This window comes from Prunus dulcis, chromosome 6 (genome assembly GCF_902201215.1).
Source record: "Prunus dulcis chromosome 6, ALMONDv2, whole genome shotgun sequence".
NCBI classification, from domain to species: Eukaryota; Viridiplantae; Streptophyta; class Magnoliopsida; order Rosales; family Rosaceae; genus Prunus; species Prunus dulcis.
In genome coordinates, this window is record NC_047655.1 from 12209240 (window position 1) to 12227031 (window position 17792).

The 17792-nt window shown below is 43.1% G+C and overlaps 1 protein-coding gene across 1 annotated transcript; it reads left to right on the top strand.

The window, feature by feature from the left end:
* Positions 1-9094: 9094 nt before the first annotated feature.
* On the top strand, positions 9095-10488 carry LOC117630286 (uncharacterized protein K02A2.6-like). Its single transcript, XM_034363030.1, has 2 exons — positions 9095-9619; positions 9889-10488. The coding sequence occupies exons 1-2, from the start codon at positions 9095-9097 to the stop codon at positions 10486-10488; spliced, it is 1125 nt and encodes a 374-aa protein (XP_034218921.1).
* Positions 10489-17792: the final 7304 nt, after the last annotated feature.

Below are 17792 nucleotides of genomic sequence, written 5' to 3' on the forward strand. Positions count from 1 at the left end.
ATAACGTAAAATATTGTTTTGCTTTTACTAAAATATATTCAGCTTTACTAATTCTAATTCTTATCGAAAATAGTTTTTCAAATAGATTTTAATAAAAATGCGACAGAAACTTAAATAGTTATTGTAACGGATACTCCAAAATGCTGTCAAGACACAGTTCCAACACGTTCAAGACACGGTAGGGACTAGACTGAAATTTTAAAAATAAAAATCGGAGTCTAAACATGATTTTTGAAACTTTTGTGGACTGATTTGAAATATTTTTAAAAAGATGAGTTGAAAATGGAAAAAGACTTTTTTAACCTAAATGAATCTCACGAAAGTAGCAGCCGCTTCACTTCATTTCTTCCGTTGCAGCAGCTCTTCTCCTCTTCTCCAGCTTTTGCAAAGGCCAGTGTTTTTGCAATTTTTTTTCCTTTGTTTTCAAATGCTTTTATTTATGTTTTCTATTTTCTTTTCTTATTTCTCTCCATAACTATAGAAGAGTTGGACTTGATGGTGAGGTGAAGATTCTTTTTTTATGTTTTTTTTAAAGAGAAACACAACAAATAATAAAAGTCTTTTTTTTTTTGTTTCTATGTTTTGATTTTTGATTTTTTTTTTTTTTGGTGTTGGTATTTTATATGAGTTATTTGTTTTGTTTTATGGAATTATGTGACATTGAAGTATTGAGAATTAATTATTATTTTAATTGCCGTGTCCTAGCTGTGTTCCTGTTCTAATTTTTTGAGATTTTCCGTGTCACCATGTCGCGTTCCCGTGTCCCCGTCCCCGTGTCCGTGCAACATAAGTTATTGTTACAATCTCCTTTTATTGAGGGAGCCTTCAAATTATTTGAGTGACCCTCAACTAAAATTTAATTTATTGTTCTATAACAAAACATGCTTAAATTTTCAAATAATTCAAAATTAGCTTGATTTAAATTAAAACATTAAAGCATCTCACTTTTGGATTTAAGACCCTTTTTCTCATTCTTTGTATTTCTTAAGAGCATCTTTGAGGGAGATGTTAAATTTCAACGTGGCATTTTAGCATGTAGGCAAAATAGTTGAAACTAACTCCAAACGAAATGTTAAATCCTACGTGGAATAACAAATTCTCTCTCCTATTGTTATTTTTGGCCGTTTGACTTTGTGATGTTATTTTTTTTATATTTTCAATTAATGTGCCTAGGAAGTAATAAACATAATATAAATTTAGTTATATACCCAATCTTAGACATAGTCTTATAAAGAAACCCTATATCATTTAAAAACTATAAATTTGACAGTTGTATTTTTTTTAATTTAATAATTGTTTTTTAGTTTATTTGTGTGTATTAAATACTTATATTGCCCTTGTACTATGTATTTGAGAGAGGAAAATCAGATCTGCCCAGATCTGCCAAAAAATCAAATCTGCCATAAAACCAAATATGCCTAGATCTGCCAAAAAACCAGATCTGCCAAAAAAACAAAATCTGCCAAAAAACCAAATCTTATTTATTTTCTTATTTCTCGCTGGTGTTTTCTCTGGTGTTGGAGCAAGAGGAGCTTCCATTGAAGCTCAGTCTCAAGTCCAACTATATTCTTCATTTTTAATCTACTATTTTCAATATTTCACATTCGATTTCTTGTTCTAAAACCATGCTTCTATTGATTTTTTTTTTTTTTTTTGGGATTGTTCAAGACCTCGAACAAACCTCGATCAGATGCTCTTAGCTTTACTCCTCATCTTCGAGCTCTACTCATCTGTCGCCACATCGTCGTTGTCGTTGTCATCGTCGTCGTCGTCGTCGTCGTTTGGTTTGGACTTGAGATTTTTGATCTTTTGCTTCAATTATGTGTTTCTCTTGGGATTTTAGTTGATTTTCAAAATGTATTTTAAGATTTGACGATCGATTTATCTTTTGTTACTATTTCAGTTATGAATCTCATTTTTGTTTAATAATGTACTTGTACGACAGAGTATTAACAATGTACTTCTATGACATAATAGTATTAACAATCTGGTTTTGGCTTATTTTGAGTTGGTCTGGTTTGTTCTTTCTTCATCTTTTCTTTGGTGGACATGTATTAGAAATAGCAACATGACAAGCATTAATCAACATGACAATAAACTAGCAGTGTTATTACCCTAGACTGGAACATTACAGGGGTCAACATGCATTAGAAATAGGATGTCAAAGGAAATAGCATTGTTATTACCCTAGACTAGAACATTACAGGGGTAGATATGCATTAGAAATAGAATGTCATAGGAAACTAGCAATGTTGTTACCCTAGACTAGAACATTACCGGAGTAGACATGCATTAGAAATAAGATATCATATGAAACTAGTATTGTTATTACCCTAAACTGGAACATTACAACCATTAATCAACATGACAGTAAACTAGTAGTGTTATTACCCTATATTGGAACATTACAGTCATTAATCAACATGACAGTAAACTAGCAATGTTATTACCCTATACTGGAACATTACAAGGGCAGACATGCATTAGAAATAGGATATCATAGGAAACTAGCAATGTTATTACCCTAGACTGGAACATTACAGGGGTAAACATGCATTAGAAATAGGATGTCATAGGAAACTAGCTGTGTTATTACCCTAGACTGGAACATTACAGCCATTAATCAACATGACAAAGTAGTGTTATTATCATAGACTGGAACATTACAAGAATTAATCAACATGATAGTAAAGGTGTGGAAGATTACAGTCATTAATTAACATGACACGTTAATGAAGCTACAGTTTTCAAGACGTTTTGTTTGTAATGAATTGTTTGGGTTTTTTTATAAAATTGGGCTAGGCTTGTTTTGGGTGCTATTTAAGTTGTTTGTGTTGGGCTTCTTTTTTAAGTTGATCAATGGCAGTCATGTGATTTATAAGAACTTAAACACTAATTTCTTATGTAATAAATGAGTTTTGGGTGTGTTTATAAAGTGCATTCCATGTGAGGGTTTTTTTTTTTTTTTTTTTTTTTTTAAAAAAATTTCACCCCATATTTTGGGTATATTAGTGAAGCTCCCTAAACATAAACACTATGTAATAAAATAATATTTTAATCAGACATGTCAGGTGGAATGTAAAACTTTGTTATATATCAAATTGCCACATAAGCAAACAAATTCAAATTCAATATTTGATATTTGACTTCTCGCTTAGAGATAATCTAAGGTGCTTATATTGTTCTCAATAAAGCATCTATTCCAACAACAACAACACAAACGTAGACACATACACACACCAAGGAAGAATTAGAAAATATGGTAACTTCTCCAATATATTTATACCAGCAATAATATATTGGATACAATTAGATCTACACCATGGAAGATGTTATCATAATAGTCTTCATTGTTTGGTTTTTTATTATTATTAATATAAGTGATATTTAGGAAGGGGGAATCAAATTTAAAACCTCGAATGCAAGGGTATATGCTCTTAATCATTTAATTTTTTTTAGCCAAAGTTAGGAAAGGGATGGGGAAAACACACAGAGGTATCATGGGGGCTTGAACCTTGCACCACTTGGGAGCACACCAAAGGCTCGGCCCAATCTAACTAACACTCTATTGGTATATGCTTTTACAAGCTCCTTATAGTCGTCATTGTCTGGTATGATTTTTTGGGTTAAAGAGGAAGAAGAAGGAGAAAGGTGATTAGGGAGTGATATCCACATATTTTCCCTTCACTCTTCTTCTTATTGGCTACAAACAACAACAAAATTTCTCTCAAAGCTCTGGACAAAATGAAAAAGGTTTTTCTGCAGTTTTGACCACAAGTTGGAGAGATTTGTTGTAATTGAAGATCTTGATGAAGACCAGTCTAAGGAACCAAGTGAAGGATCAACTGATGAGTATGCTACATATGACATTCTTAGTGTATGTGGAGAAGAGAATGAAGAAGTTCTTAAAGTGAGAGGCAAGATCAAAATAAGAGCTCCAAAAGTTAAGCAATACAACATGGATCATGACTTGAGAGAGCCCAAATTTTTTTTAAGGCTTGAATTACCAACCATAAAAGAATGCCAATAGTTATGCTAGACCTTTGAGGTTTCTAAAGAATGATCCCCATAGGTTAAGAGTTAAATGTGATGGTGAAGCTGATGATGGCCTTCGTCGTTGGGTGTTGTATGTTTCAAATGTTGGTGGAGTTCCTACGGTTAGGATGAAGAAATTTGTGCCTAATCAGGAAACAAGTAGATTTGCAACATCAAGTTGGTTGGCTGCAAGGTTTGAAGAGGAGCTTAGGATCCTAAGATGTCAATAACAGATTTCATGGCATTGGTGAGAAAGAATTACAGTATTGATGTCACTAAGGGTTAAGTCTATAAAGCTAAGCAAATGTCAGCTGAAAAGATACAAGGCATAATTGAGGAACAATATGCAAAGCTTTTGGACTACTATGAGAAGCTTAAGAGTGTACCACAAACAAGTTGGGAGGCCAACGAAATCTAGAGTGAGAGAGCCAGATGAGATCCTAACAGGTGCAACTAGATTGAAGAGGTATGTCATAATCAAACAATGTAGAAGATGTGGCTAAGAAGTTCACAATACTACTAATTGTCGTCGAGATGGGAAAGGTACTAGTAATAATGCACAAAGGTCAAGGCAGGGCAAAAGAAGGTCACAACCTACAAATAGCTAAGCTCCTAAGGCGAAAATAGCCAAGTTGCAAGCTCCCAAGCTACTACTAGGCCAGTGAAAAGGGCAAGGCTACAAGTAAGTTATGTTCTTTTATAATCACATTCTCATGATATGTGAATAAAATTACTACTAAGCATGGCATGACATTATGGTTGTTTTATGTGATCATTTAATGCAAGTTGTTAGAGGAGGATTGAGAGGCCAAGGCATCACTACTCAAAATATTGGTGGAGGATTTAGAGGAGGATTTAGAGGCAAAGACACAACTCAAAATTCTGTTGGGGGGAGAGAAACTACTCAAAATGCTTGTAGAGGGACATGAACTAATCAAAATACAGGATTTGGAGGGACATCACAGCATGCTGTGTATATCCATGCAGGGGAATCACAAACTTAGTAAGTTGTAACCTTTATACAACAATAAGTTATAAATCTCCAGCAAAGAGGGCAAGGCCTTAAAGGCAGTCCCTATGAATTTTTGCATGTGTGGATAGTGTGGATGGCTTCTTTTTATTTATTTATGTAAAAAAAACATTTGGTTTGTTAGGGAGTGGTTAGAGCTCTTGTTTTGGTGTGCAAGTTTGCACTCATTTCCTGCATATTTGGGTTAGACCAATTAAATGGCTCAATTAATTCCAATTCGGGTTTTTTCCCAACCCTACTTTTTGGTTTCGAAAACTTAGAAATAAAAACATAAATAACATTACAATTAAACAGGTCCCAAGCCAAAACCTAAACCTTTTCATATTAGCTCTCTACAACTTGATCTTCCATGCTTCTCATGTTTCGCAAGAGCCCACAAATCACACCCGTCACTCCTTTGCATCATTGTTCATTTCAAAAACAAACAACTAAAAGATTCATCAAATTCACGTAATCAAACTCACTGATTCTCTAGCACAATCATTGTTTACACCATAGTGAACCGAGCAGACCCAGCATCAAAGCGACTAGCACCAAGGCAGCCATTCCTTCTCCCCTGCCGAAGGAAGACACACTTCCGAGGTACCAGACACCTGCCGAAGCTCCCAGCTGCCAAACCTAATCTCCAGGACATGTGTCGCCACCACAACGACTTGCACAAAGTCCCACATTGGAACTTTGTGCAAACCTCTGCTTTCACCTCCCTATAAATAGGGAACAGTACCCAAGTAAAAAGGGTAACTATTCTCCCACTTTTACTGTTACTTTGTCAGATTTACCACTTGTAACTGACTTAGGCATCGGAGAGCCTTCGGCCGGCACCACACCGGTGTCCGAAGCTTAACGATCGCTTCTACCACTTTGTCTTCTGCAGGTCCCTCACCAACCTATTTCACCAAGGGCCTCAGCCCTCTTCCCTGATAGAGACCCAGCACATCTAATCACTAAGTTGGACTCAATATTGGCCGAGCCATTTTGAGCATCAACAGTTTGGCGCTGTCTGTGGGAATCGACACTTGAATCCCCTCTTTCTCTATCAGCCCAGCTGGCTCCTTCACTCATCAGGCCCCGTCGCCTCTCCTTCACCCCACACCCTGCTATGCCGACCGAGGATAGCCTCGATACCCAGCACTATACCCCCCGCGATGGTACTTCCCGAAGGAAATCTTCGGGGGATGCCACTCTCCAGGTAGAAGTGGAGTGCCTCCGCGACAGAATTACTAAAATGTCGGAGAAATACGAGCATCTTCATTGCCGGAATGCTGAGCTAGAGCATGACTATCGTGCTCTAAAACGGAACCAAGAGAGGACTCACGCCTAGGATGCCCAACAAGACCTCACCCAGAACGTTGGGCATACTCAGTCGAACCAGCCAGTACATTCCAGCCACAGTGCCCCGGCCCAATCCAGGCTCCGTAAGGGTAAAGACCACCTTCATCCAGAGCTAACCTAGTCACGACTCCTTTGCGTTTCCCCACCGAAGGACCGGCCCCATGAACCAGTCAGGATCTACCAAGATTGCAGGGATCGCATCTCGGACCGTCAGCCAGGACCGATCCCTATCCCTGTCAACCTCGAGGACCCACGGGTGACACACCTGGGCCCTTCGCCAGGCCCCGTCCGCATACCCGACGGGGAAGGTGTCGGGGACTCGGATAATTGGGAATTCTATAATTCGGAGGCCTAGCCAACTTATCACGCTGAGGTGCCGGAAGATTGGGAACATTCCCCAGCCCCTGTCTGCCCTGTCCCCAGGCCTTTGGCACCTGAAACTCTTCCTCATGCCGACCCGGCCAAGAGGCTTCTCTTTGAAAAGGTCCGGCGTCTGGAGAGCGAACAACATCGCAGCCATTAACCCATCTGGGCAAAACCACGACCGGGGCCCTTTACTGAACTATCCTCCACTACCACTAGGAGAAAGATATCCAGCCACTCCGCATCGCTTTCTACACTGGCACGGAGGACCCTCTCACCCACATCCACTCCTTCCAGTCTGCCCTTGGGTGCAAAGGCCTCACTGATGAAGGCATGTGCCTCCTCTTCCCTTCCACCCTCAGCGGCGCGGCCCTGAATTGGTTTTATAGACTCCACCCCCGCACCATCAACTCATTCGATAGTCTCAAGCAGACATTCCTGGATCATTTGATGATCCAGACTGATCGCCTATACTCTGCCGACGACTTGTATATGCTTCGGCAGGCTGAGGACGAACCCCTTCGGGAATATGCAGCTTGGTTCAGTCACGAATACTCCCGCTGCCCGGACACTGACGACCGCGCTGCCTTCGGCGCTTTTAAGAGCGGCCTTCGCGAGTCTAACGTCAGCTACCTGGTTCATAGCAACAGTTGGAACACATATGCAGAGCTAATGAAACAGGCAGCGATCCATGCTAAGGCTGAATACTTCAATTCCAAGCATGGCCCAGCCAACCTGGCGGGCAAAACTTTCGCCGATCCTCCACCCGCTTCAGCCATTCTACCCCTGCCCCGAGTACCCAGGGTAACCAACAACAAAAATGGAAGGATAGCTACCGGCATCCCTTTAGCAATAATAAACGTGGCAAACATGGCAACCACCACCACTCTAGAGGAGGCAACCCTCCCAAGACTGGTGATCGGGCCCCACTTCCCTTCACACCTAGGCCCAGGTTCGAGGTTTTTACTATCCTCAACACCATCTATGAGAACGTCCTGGTGCGTGAAGCCCTCATCATCCCTAAGCCACCCCCCCGAAGACCATCCAGCAAGCCTATGCCAAACACGGGGGTCTTCTGCCGCTTTCATCAATTCAGTGGCCATGACACCGAATCTTGTGTCGCATTGCGCAACATAATTAAAGGGCTCATCCGTGAGGGAAAGCTGGACAACTATGTACACAACATACCACCCTCACCTAACCCTGATAAATGACAGATCAACATGATCTCCACCATCAGTGAAGGTCCTACCCTGGCTGGCACCTCCAACAACTCCATCAAACATTATGTCCGCTCCACATATGCGCACCAGGTCTTCAGCACCGAGCAGGGACGCTTGCCGAAGACCCAAAGTTCTGGCTGGGCCCCCATTACCTCCTACGAGGAGGAGGAGCGTGGTGTTATCCTCCCTCATGATGATCCACTCATTATCAGTGCCGACATTTCTAACTTCGACGTTAGGCGTATCCTGGTGGACACTGGCAGCTCGGTCAATGTGATGTTTGCTGACGCCTTCAATGAACTCCAGGTCCAGTCTCACCTACTCGACCAAAGCATCACACCCCTTGTGAGCTTCTCGGGTGATGTGGTCCAGCCCATTGGCAGCATTCATCTTCCTATATCAATTGGGGCCGCACCCCAGCGGACGACGATCACTACCCCCTTCCTTATTGTTGATTGTCCCACAGCCTACAACGTCATCCTCGGCCGCCCAGCCTTGGCCAAAATGAGGGCTTTTATTTCCACGCATATGCTGCTGTTGAAGTTCCCTACACCTAATGGCCCAAGCACGGTGCGCGGCGACCAACTCGGCGCCCGTAGCTGCTATGCTTCAACTGTCAAATCCACCAATCGCCAACATAGGAGTGAAGTCCTTGCAGTAACCAAGGCTCCCGCCCCTCCTCAAGCTGGCACAGACCAACCTGAGGACCCCTAGGGAGGAGTCTATCACACAGCAGGCCGAACCCGTGGAAGACCTAAAGCTGGTTACCCTCCATGACGATATCCCGGATCGACAAGTCCGGATCGGTACCTCCATCTCGCCAGAGCTTCGCTCTGACCTGGTCGCCTTCCTCCGCCTCAACTACGAAGTCTTCACATGGTCCTACAATGACATGCCTGGCATATCACCAGACATCATATCCCATAGGCTTAGCGTCAATCCTGCCGTCCGACTAGTCCGACAGAAGCGTCGCGCTTATGACCCCAAGCTCTATGAGGCCATGAGGGCGGAGGTGGATCGATTGAGTAGTATCAGATTCATCAGGGAGGTTGACTATCCTACATGGCTGGCCAATGTCGTGATGGTTCGTAAACCAAGAAAGGGCTGACGCATGTGTGTCGATTACACCAACCTTAATCGGGCCTGCCCAAAGGACAACTTCCCCCTACCCCGCATTGACCAGCTAGTCGACGCCACAGCGGGCCACGCCCTCCTTAGCTTCATGGATGCTTATTCAGGTTACAACCAGATCTTCATGAACCCCGAAGATCAGGCCCACACCTCTTTCATTACGGACCGAGGCCTCTACTGCTATAAGGCGATGCCCTTTGGCCTCAAGAACGCTGGGGCTACGTATCAGCGTCTGGTGAACCACCTCTTCGCCCCCCTGATTGGCAATACCATGGAGGTATATGTTGATGACATGTTAGTCAAGAGTCGCACAGCTGACAAACATATCCCCAACCTCTCTGCCATGTTCGCCATCCTGAAGCGGTACAAAATGAGGCTTAACCCCACCAAATGTGCATTCGGGGTGGCTTCCGGAAAATTCATTGGCTTCATGATCAGCCAGAGGGGTAATGAGGCCAATCCAGAAAAGATCCAGACCATCTTAGATATGACAATACCTAACACGGTCAAGGATATCCAAAGCCTTACAGGGCGTGTCGCAACCCTGACCAGATTTATCTCCAAAGCCACTGACCGCTGTTCCCCATTCTTTAAGGCCCTTAAGGGCACCAAGCGAAGCATTACCTGGACTGCCTAATACGACACGGCTTTCAGCGAACTCAAGGAGTATATGGGCCGGGCCCCTTTGTTGTCAACCCCAGAGCACGGAGACATCCTCGTGATTTATCTCTCCGTCTCAGCTTCGGCTGTTAGTCTGTGCTCATTCGATCAAAGGATAACGCGGAACACCCAGTGCATTATGTTAGTAAGGCATTGCAAGATGCCGAAGTTCGGTACCCAGACATCGAAAAATTGGCGTTCGCCCTGGTCGTCTCAGCTAGACGCCTCCGACCATATTTCCAAGCTCACACCATCCATGTCTTAACCAACCAACCGCTCCGACAGGTGTTGCAGAAACCAGAAACTTCTGGGAGGCTGGTTAAGTGGGCCATTGAACTTGGCGAGTTTGATATTCATTACAAACCCCGCCCGGCTATGAGGGGGCATGCCGTTGCTGACTTCTTATCCGAATTCACGGAGCCCCAAGCTTCAGCAGCTACCCAGCTCATAACCGAACCCAATCTCCCTCCGAGCCAGGACCAAACCGCCAGCAAAAGCCCTTTCGACCTGACCCAGCCCCTATGGACCTTATTTGTGGATGGCTCTTCTAATGCCCAGGGGTGTGGGGCCGGCCTCGTTCTCGTCTCCCCAGACAAGGTTGCCCTCGAGTACGCCCTCCGCTTCAAATTCCAAGCCTCCAACAATGAGGCTGAATATGAAGCACTCTTAGCTGGACTTCGACTAGCCAAAGAGATGGACGCCAAACAAATTTAGATATTCAGTGACTCACAGCTCGTTGTCCACCAGGTCAACTAGGACTTCACGGCCAAGGATGCCTCTATGAAGGCTTACCTCCAGCACGCTCGGCACTTGCTGGCAACCTCCCACGCCCACTCTATCAAACAAGTGCCACGCTCTGAGAATAGCCACGCCGATGCATTAGCCAGATTGGCTTCAGCCTTGGAGCAGGGAATAGGCCGCCACATCCACATCGAGTTTTTGGACTAGCCCAGCACACAACCCCCACTCATCTGCACCATTGATCACAGCCCTACATGGATGGATCCCATCCTCCAGTTTTTGCAGAACCAAACACTACCGGCCAATCTGGCCGAGGCACGACGCGTTGGCCATCGCTCTGCCCGATACCTGATCATTAACGGCTCCTTATACAAGCGGGGTTTCAGCCTTCCTTACCTCCGATGCCTGACTCCAGAGGATGGTCACTATGTCCTCCGAGAAATCCACGAAGGCATCTGCGGTAACCACTCGGGCGCACGCTCACTGGCCCATAAGGCAATCCGCCAAGGATACTTCTGGCCATCACTCCACACTGACGCCTAGGCCTTCACCCAGAAATGCGACAAGTGTTAGAGATTTGCCAACATTCCACAACTCCCGGCAGAACCGTTGACTGCCATGGTCAGTCCTTGGCCATTTGCCCAATGGGGACTAGATCTCATTAGGCCGATGCCCAAGGGCAAGGGCCAAGTCAAATATGCAGTCGTAGCTGTAGACTACTTCACCAAGTGGGCTAAGGCCGAGGCCTTGGCCACCATCACTGCGGCTCGCATCGAATCCTTTGTGTGGCAAAGTATTGTATGTCGCTTCGGCATCCCCAACTCCATCGTCACAGACAATGGCCGGCAATTTGACAATGCCAAATTCAAACAATTTTGTTCTAACCTCAAGATTCGTCTGTGCTTCACCTCCCCAGCCCATCCCCAGTCCAATGGCCAGGTCGAAGCTGTGAACAAAATTATCAAGAAGACCCTCAAGACAAAACTTGACAAAGCCAAGGGCTGCTGGCCAGAACTACTCCCGGAAGTACTCTGGTCCTACCGCACCACCTTCCTCACATCCACCGGTGAAACGCCGTTCTCCCTATCATTTGGAACCGAGGCCGTGGCACCGGTAGAGATTGGCCAGCCCACATACCGAACCTCCACTTACGATGCCAAGGCCAATGACGAGCAGTTGGCCCTCAACCTCGACTTCATTGACGAGCTCCGTGACCAATCAAGCATGCGCAATGTCGCGTACAAACAACGCATCGCCAAATACTACGACTCCCGAGTCAAGCCCCGCGCTTTCAAAATGGGGGACTGGGTCATGCGCAAGGTTTCCTTGGCTACCAAAAATCCTACCGAAGGTACCCTCGGCCCTACATGGGAGGGTCCTTATGAGATTATCAAAATCTGCCGCCCCGGCACTTATCAGCTTCGCGATCCCACAGGCAAGACGCTGCCTCATCCCTGGAACGCTGATCACCTCAAGTACTACTACAAGTAAACATATCTAGACCCTAGGACAATACTTTGGTCTTGAGCATTTACTATAAGGTATAACTAAACGTATCTAGACCCTAGAACTCTTGTACCTTCTGCCTTTCGACACCTATTTAAATGAAATGCCTAACTCCGGCTCATTCTCATGCACTCACATGGTTATCATTTTACTAGCACAATTGATATCACATAACAAGTCTGATATCATAAACATATCAAAACAACCTTGCTCCACGCAAGGCAAATTGTTCATACAAAGCAAAAATAAACAACCTTGCTCCGCGCAAGGCAAAGTGTTTTAACGAGATAGCTAGAATACATCAGCTAGAATACATAAAGAAGGCAACGCCTTCAAGACTCGGTAGAAGGGGCATCCTCAGTGGCCGGCTCCGCCTCTGGTGTCGGGACACTTGCATCAGCAGGAGGACTCTGCACAGGAGGCTCGCCACTCGTATCAAAGTTAATCTCAATCGAGGGGTTGAACCTAACCAGCCTATCTTCCCAGCGAAGTTGCTCATCCACTAGTCGGTCCATGATGTAGCTCTTCAGCTCCTCTGAGGTTCGGAAGGACTCGATCGCCTCGACTCGGGCAGCAGCCCCCTCCTCGGCCTTCGACCTCTTCAGCTCCTCCACCTCCTTGGCCAGGGCCGCCTTTTGCACCAGCAGGGCGTTCTTCTCTCGGATGGCCTCCTGCGCCTCCGCCATCTTGCTCTTGGCCAGCTCATCACGCCTCTTCAGCCTCTGGATCTCTTTGTCCGCCTTGGCCATGCTGACATACATCTCGCCAAAGGCCTGCAAAACAAAACAACGTCAGTCAACCCAAACAAGAATAATCCAACAAAAAATGCACACAAGAAGGCCTAACACTTACATAGGCAGAGGTGAGGATCGTCTTTTGGGCCCGGTCTATGAAGGAAGAGGCTGGGGTCCTCGCCAGAGCCTCAGGATCACTCTTCACGCCTTCCAGGAAGACGTTCACCAAGGGCACCTCCTGCCGGTGCATAGCTAGGTTCACCTCCTTCTTCTGCTGGCGTAGCCTGCCGAAGTCCACCTTCTCCACCCCTTCAGCAAACACGTCCTTCATGCCGAAGGGGAGCTTCGGCGGCGCCTGCAGATCAAAAGGCTGAAGCCTCAGCCTCGACCCCATCACATGCTGATGAGCCTCCTCCAAGGCTTTCCTCTTCCCCAGCACGTCAGCAACCCGACCCTCATCATCATCTCTGGGGCGTTTTCCAGCACCCTTCTCTGCCTTCTTGGCCCGAGACTCCCTGAGCCACTTTTGCATTTCAGCCTTATCAATGTCCACCGCCACTTTCGTGCTCCCCCTTATAATGCCAGCTACTGTCAAAACAAATAAAACAATTACATTAGTCACAACCACAAAAGGCTTAGCACACAACTAATAAAGATAACCCAGGTACTTACTTCCTTAAAGGAGTTCGGACTCCAACAAATTCTTCTGCGTGACTAGGTTCCCGCACTCACGCTCGGTCTCCGACAGCTGCGCCCTCACCCACTCAACCTCGTCTTCCTGCTCCTTGGAGATAGGGCCCCACTTCACTGAACCTGCACCAAAGGTTAGATACTACTTAGCCATTTACACTGGCACAGACAAAATAGAGAACCAAGTACAAGAGCTAAAGCAAAACACAATCAAGCATTAGACAGTCTTAAGGGATGGGGCCAAGGACCTATAGACTGGAAGTTGGTAGGAATGTGTTGGGCAACGCTCTTCCCTGGCGGACTCTCCCAATCCCCATAAGCCATGCACCACCTGTTCCTCCAGGACTTTTGCGTAGTTAGCTTGTGCCTAATAAAATAGCCCATCTCCTTCGCCTTTCGGCAATTCGCCTGTACCCAGCCAAAATTCCCCTGCTGCTTCGAAATAGAGTACAAGTACATGAACTGCTCGAACGTTGGCTCCCCCAACCCAGCCAACCACCAAGCGATGTACATCCCATGAAGAAGAATCCAAAAGTTGGGATTATACTGGCCCGTCGCATACCCCAACTTAGCCAACATCATCTGCACCCACGGATGAAAGGGTAGTCTGAAGCCGTGCCGATACATATCCGTAAAAATCATCACGGAGCCATCCGAAGGATATCTGACTACATCAGCCGCAGTGGGTAACCTCAAGCCCACATAGGTTGGAACACAAAAGTCTGTCCGCAGCTGGGCCAATTTGGCTTCTGTAAGCGTATTCCACCTCGGCAGCGGGACACCAACCCAAATGTCTACTCCCTCTGAAACTGAAGCCGCGGCTATACCCACGGACCCCGATGGTGATGCCTGGTTGCTCGAACCCACCTCTTGCGTATGAGGCAAGGCTAGAACCCGGTTCGCTATAGCCTCTAACTCTATATAATTCCTCTGCATCTCCCTATATGCAGCCGACCCGGAGTCTACCGACGGCTCACCCCTCTCACCCCCATGCCCTATCATCCTACTTTCTATAATGCCTTCTACCATACCCTCTGTCTTTGAACTCTCCTCTTCAGAACAAACATATTGGCTGGGCTCTTCACTCTCAGTGTCATCCCCACCAAAGGCAGGGGGGGTCAGGACTTTCTCTATCAGAACTTTCAGACATCTACAATATGCAAAAACAAGAAAACGGAGCTAATGCACATGCAAGGAGGATCGAACCACAACAACAGATAAATTTGGCAAATCTTCATGCTTATTCATACCAAGCAAGACTTCAACATGTTCATACAAATGTTCAACGTGTTCATCATATTCATGCTTGTTCATACCTAGCCTTCAACATGTTCATGCAAAGCAAGACATTTCAATTCAAAAGTTCAAGCAAAATGAGGTCTAACCTTGTTCGTACCACCACGTAAGGGTCGCCGGAAATCACCTCAGCCACAAGCACCACCACAAAACTCTCGCCGGAAATCTCTTCTCCTCCTCTTCAATTTCTCACAATTTCTCTCCTCAACTCAAGTGTGGTGCCTTCACCACTCCAAATTCCTATTTATAGCCAACTAAGGGTACCCACGCCTCGATTCACAAGAAAACCCTAGCACCCTTTCATATTCCCTCCTAAAATCCCTTGTACCTACACACAATTTGAAATTCAATTTTCAAGTATAAACAAACAACATAAAAATCGAGAGAAATTTCAGGGCCATTTTGAGCATCAACAATCATAGAACCTTATTTCAGGGTTCAAATTGGTCCAATATGTCCTTATTAGAGCATCTTTTCCACACTTGTTGTATTTCATCATTTGGTTAGCTTCACCGCATTTCCGACAAATTTTCTTAGATTTTTACCCTGATGGATCTTTTTTGTTCTCTTAAAAGATGAGAAGGGAAGTGACGAGCTTATGATTTTGTTACTAACAATCTGGGGCTCTGAAATTAGGGCCAAATGGAGGGAAGAAAAGGAGGGAAGTGACGAGCTTTGAACTTGAATTGACGAATTTACCCTTAAAATTCCGTCACGTGCCTATCATGTGCAAAATCTAACGGAAAAGTGGATGGCATCCTTAAGAATTTGACGGTAGGCCCTAAATTGAGTATTTTTTTAAAATGTGTGTGTCCTAAATTTATCGAAAAAATTAGTTGTGCAGTAAATAGATAAGAGTAAAATAGTTCAAGAGGCAAAACTACAGAAAACCCAATAGAAAATTTTATCGTCGGTGTAAGGACAAGGAACTCTCATATCAAGATTAATAAAGTTACCGACAAACAAATATAAATAGAATAGCTTCAAAGTCTTTTAAGTTTTCCAACAGTATATAAATGTGAGTAACTGCTTATCCTTGAAATCTTATTCTCCCTTCACTCTTATTCTTTATATTTGGTGCCATATTAGTTTGTTTGTTTATCTTTGAAAACTATTTTGTACCAAAGATCGAATTCAATACCGAATATATATATATATATATATATATATATAACTGATAATTGTGTTGCTTTTATATGTCCAAACAAGCTTTATAAGGGACAAATAGGAATGATTGAAGGGACAAGAGGAGTTACTCGGTTCTGAGAAAAAGATAAAATTATGTTGTTTGCAGCATATACGAACAAAAAAATTGAAAAGGAAAATATGTGAATGTGATACGACATTTTTAGCCTTTGGATGGGTCATAAATGACGTAGCATACGCAGAATAAAAATCAAGTAGATCATAATCTAGAAAAATCAAACAAAGGGTCGTGTCTAAAAATAATACCAATCTTAGTTATAAAGTGTTTTGAAGTGTTGAGAGTTTTTTTTATGCTCTCTTTTCACATTAGAGGAGGTTCTCTTAATATTTGTATAGATAAATACAACTATACGACTATAATGGATGAATCTTGATCTTAGTATCATTAATAGTCATGAAGGATGCTACATAAATTTTAAACTTGTGATGCTAATTACAATGAGAGTGTTTTAGAAGTTTTTATTCAATTTAATTACTAATTAAATCATTGCAAGCAATAGATCCTAAAGGACTATGTCTCAAATTCTATAATTTTTAAATTTGTCTTAAGAAAATAAGGAAACAAACGATTAAATGAAAGAATTTCTCGCTGATGATTATTTGGTCTAGTGACACCTAGCCTCTTCTTTTGTCGGAGGATATTAGAGTTGCTCAAACAAACATTCAAATCATAACACCCTTCAAAGTGAGCATTCAAAATTGACTTGGCATCACACTATAAAATTCACCTTCATTGTAAGGATTATTTTGCCCTTGTTAATCTAAGACAATATAATATCAATCATATTATTTAACTACGGGAAAATAGTAGAGAGGGAGAGAAGTAGATGAAGACAATGAAATTTGCTATCAAAACTTCTGCAGAAATTTTTTGGATGCTCCCCCTAATGGTAGCACATTTCAATTATTTGATAACCACAACACAAACGTCATTGATATCACACATGCTTTCTGCACAATGCGCTTTGGTAATTCTTGTATAAAAATTGCTTCAATATCATCATTCCAAGATATATGTTTCTTGTTATTCATTTGTATCCCTTTATCTGGATAAGAGCATTGAAATATTACATGGAATAATTAGTCATTCATACAATTTCATGTATGCTATAAAAGAAATTCATAGACTTTTCAAGGATCCTAAATATTCCTACGTACATAAGTTTTAAAGGTTGCAACGATATTGAACTTGAATTCGTATTCAAAATTTAATCAAAGTACTCATTGAGAAAATTTTGATAATTTTCATTTTTTTTAAAAACACATCAATTGAAAGCTATTGAAATTCTTAGAGATTTTCTTTAAGTAATTTATATATTTTATGATACTTTACATCTCTTTGATTTGTTCTTATGTATTCCTTGATAAACCGCTTATGGCAATATACTTCAAACATTTCATAATTTTTGTTTATTTTCATATAAACGTGGTTGCATCTACGTATAATATAATGGGAGAATATTATCATATTCTTCGATCTTTACAGGGAAACATTGTGGCATGTTAAGTGAGTTTATTTTACTTTATCACAACCACTTATTTGTAACTTATATAATTTCATATCCTTTTAGTATTTGAACTGTAGGTTCATGTGTTCCAAAAATAAAATAAAAAATTACTGGATTACATAGTTTGGTAAATTCTTATTTATATTGTTGATAGTTAGTTTAATATCATCGTAACACTTGATATATGTATTATAGAAGAATGAAAAAAAAATATTCATTTATGATCATCAATTTGTAAAGGATATAGATATTTTTATAGTCATTGGAGCCAGTGGCGGACCTGTGCAGGCGCAAGAAGGTGCACCTGCACTTCCGGTCGCCAGAGAAGTCCATTACA

Coding starts and splice junctions, on each gene's coding strand:
- LOC117630286 (XM_034363030.1), top strand. CDS start 9,095: ATGTGTGTCGATTACACCAACCTTAATCGGGCCTGCCCAAAGGACAAC. Junction 9,620..9,888: donor ATATGACAATACCTAACACG/GTCAAGGATATC, acceptor ATTCGATCAAAG/GATAACGCGGAACACCCAGT.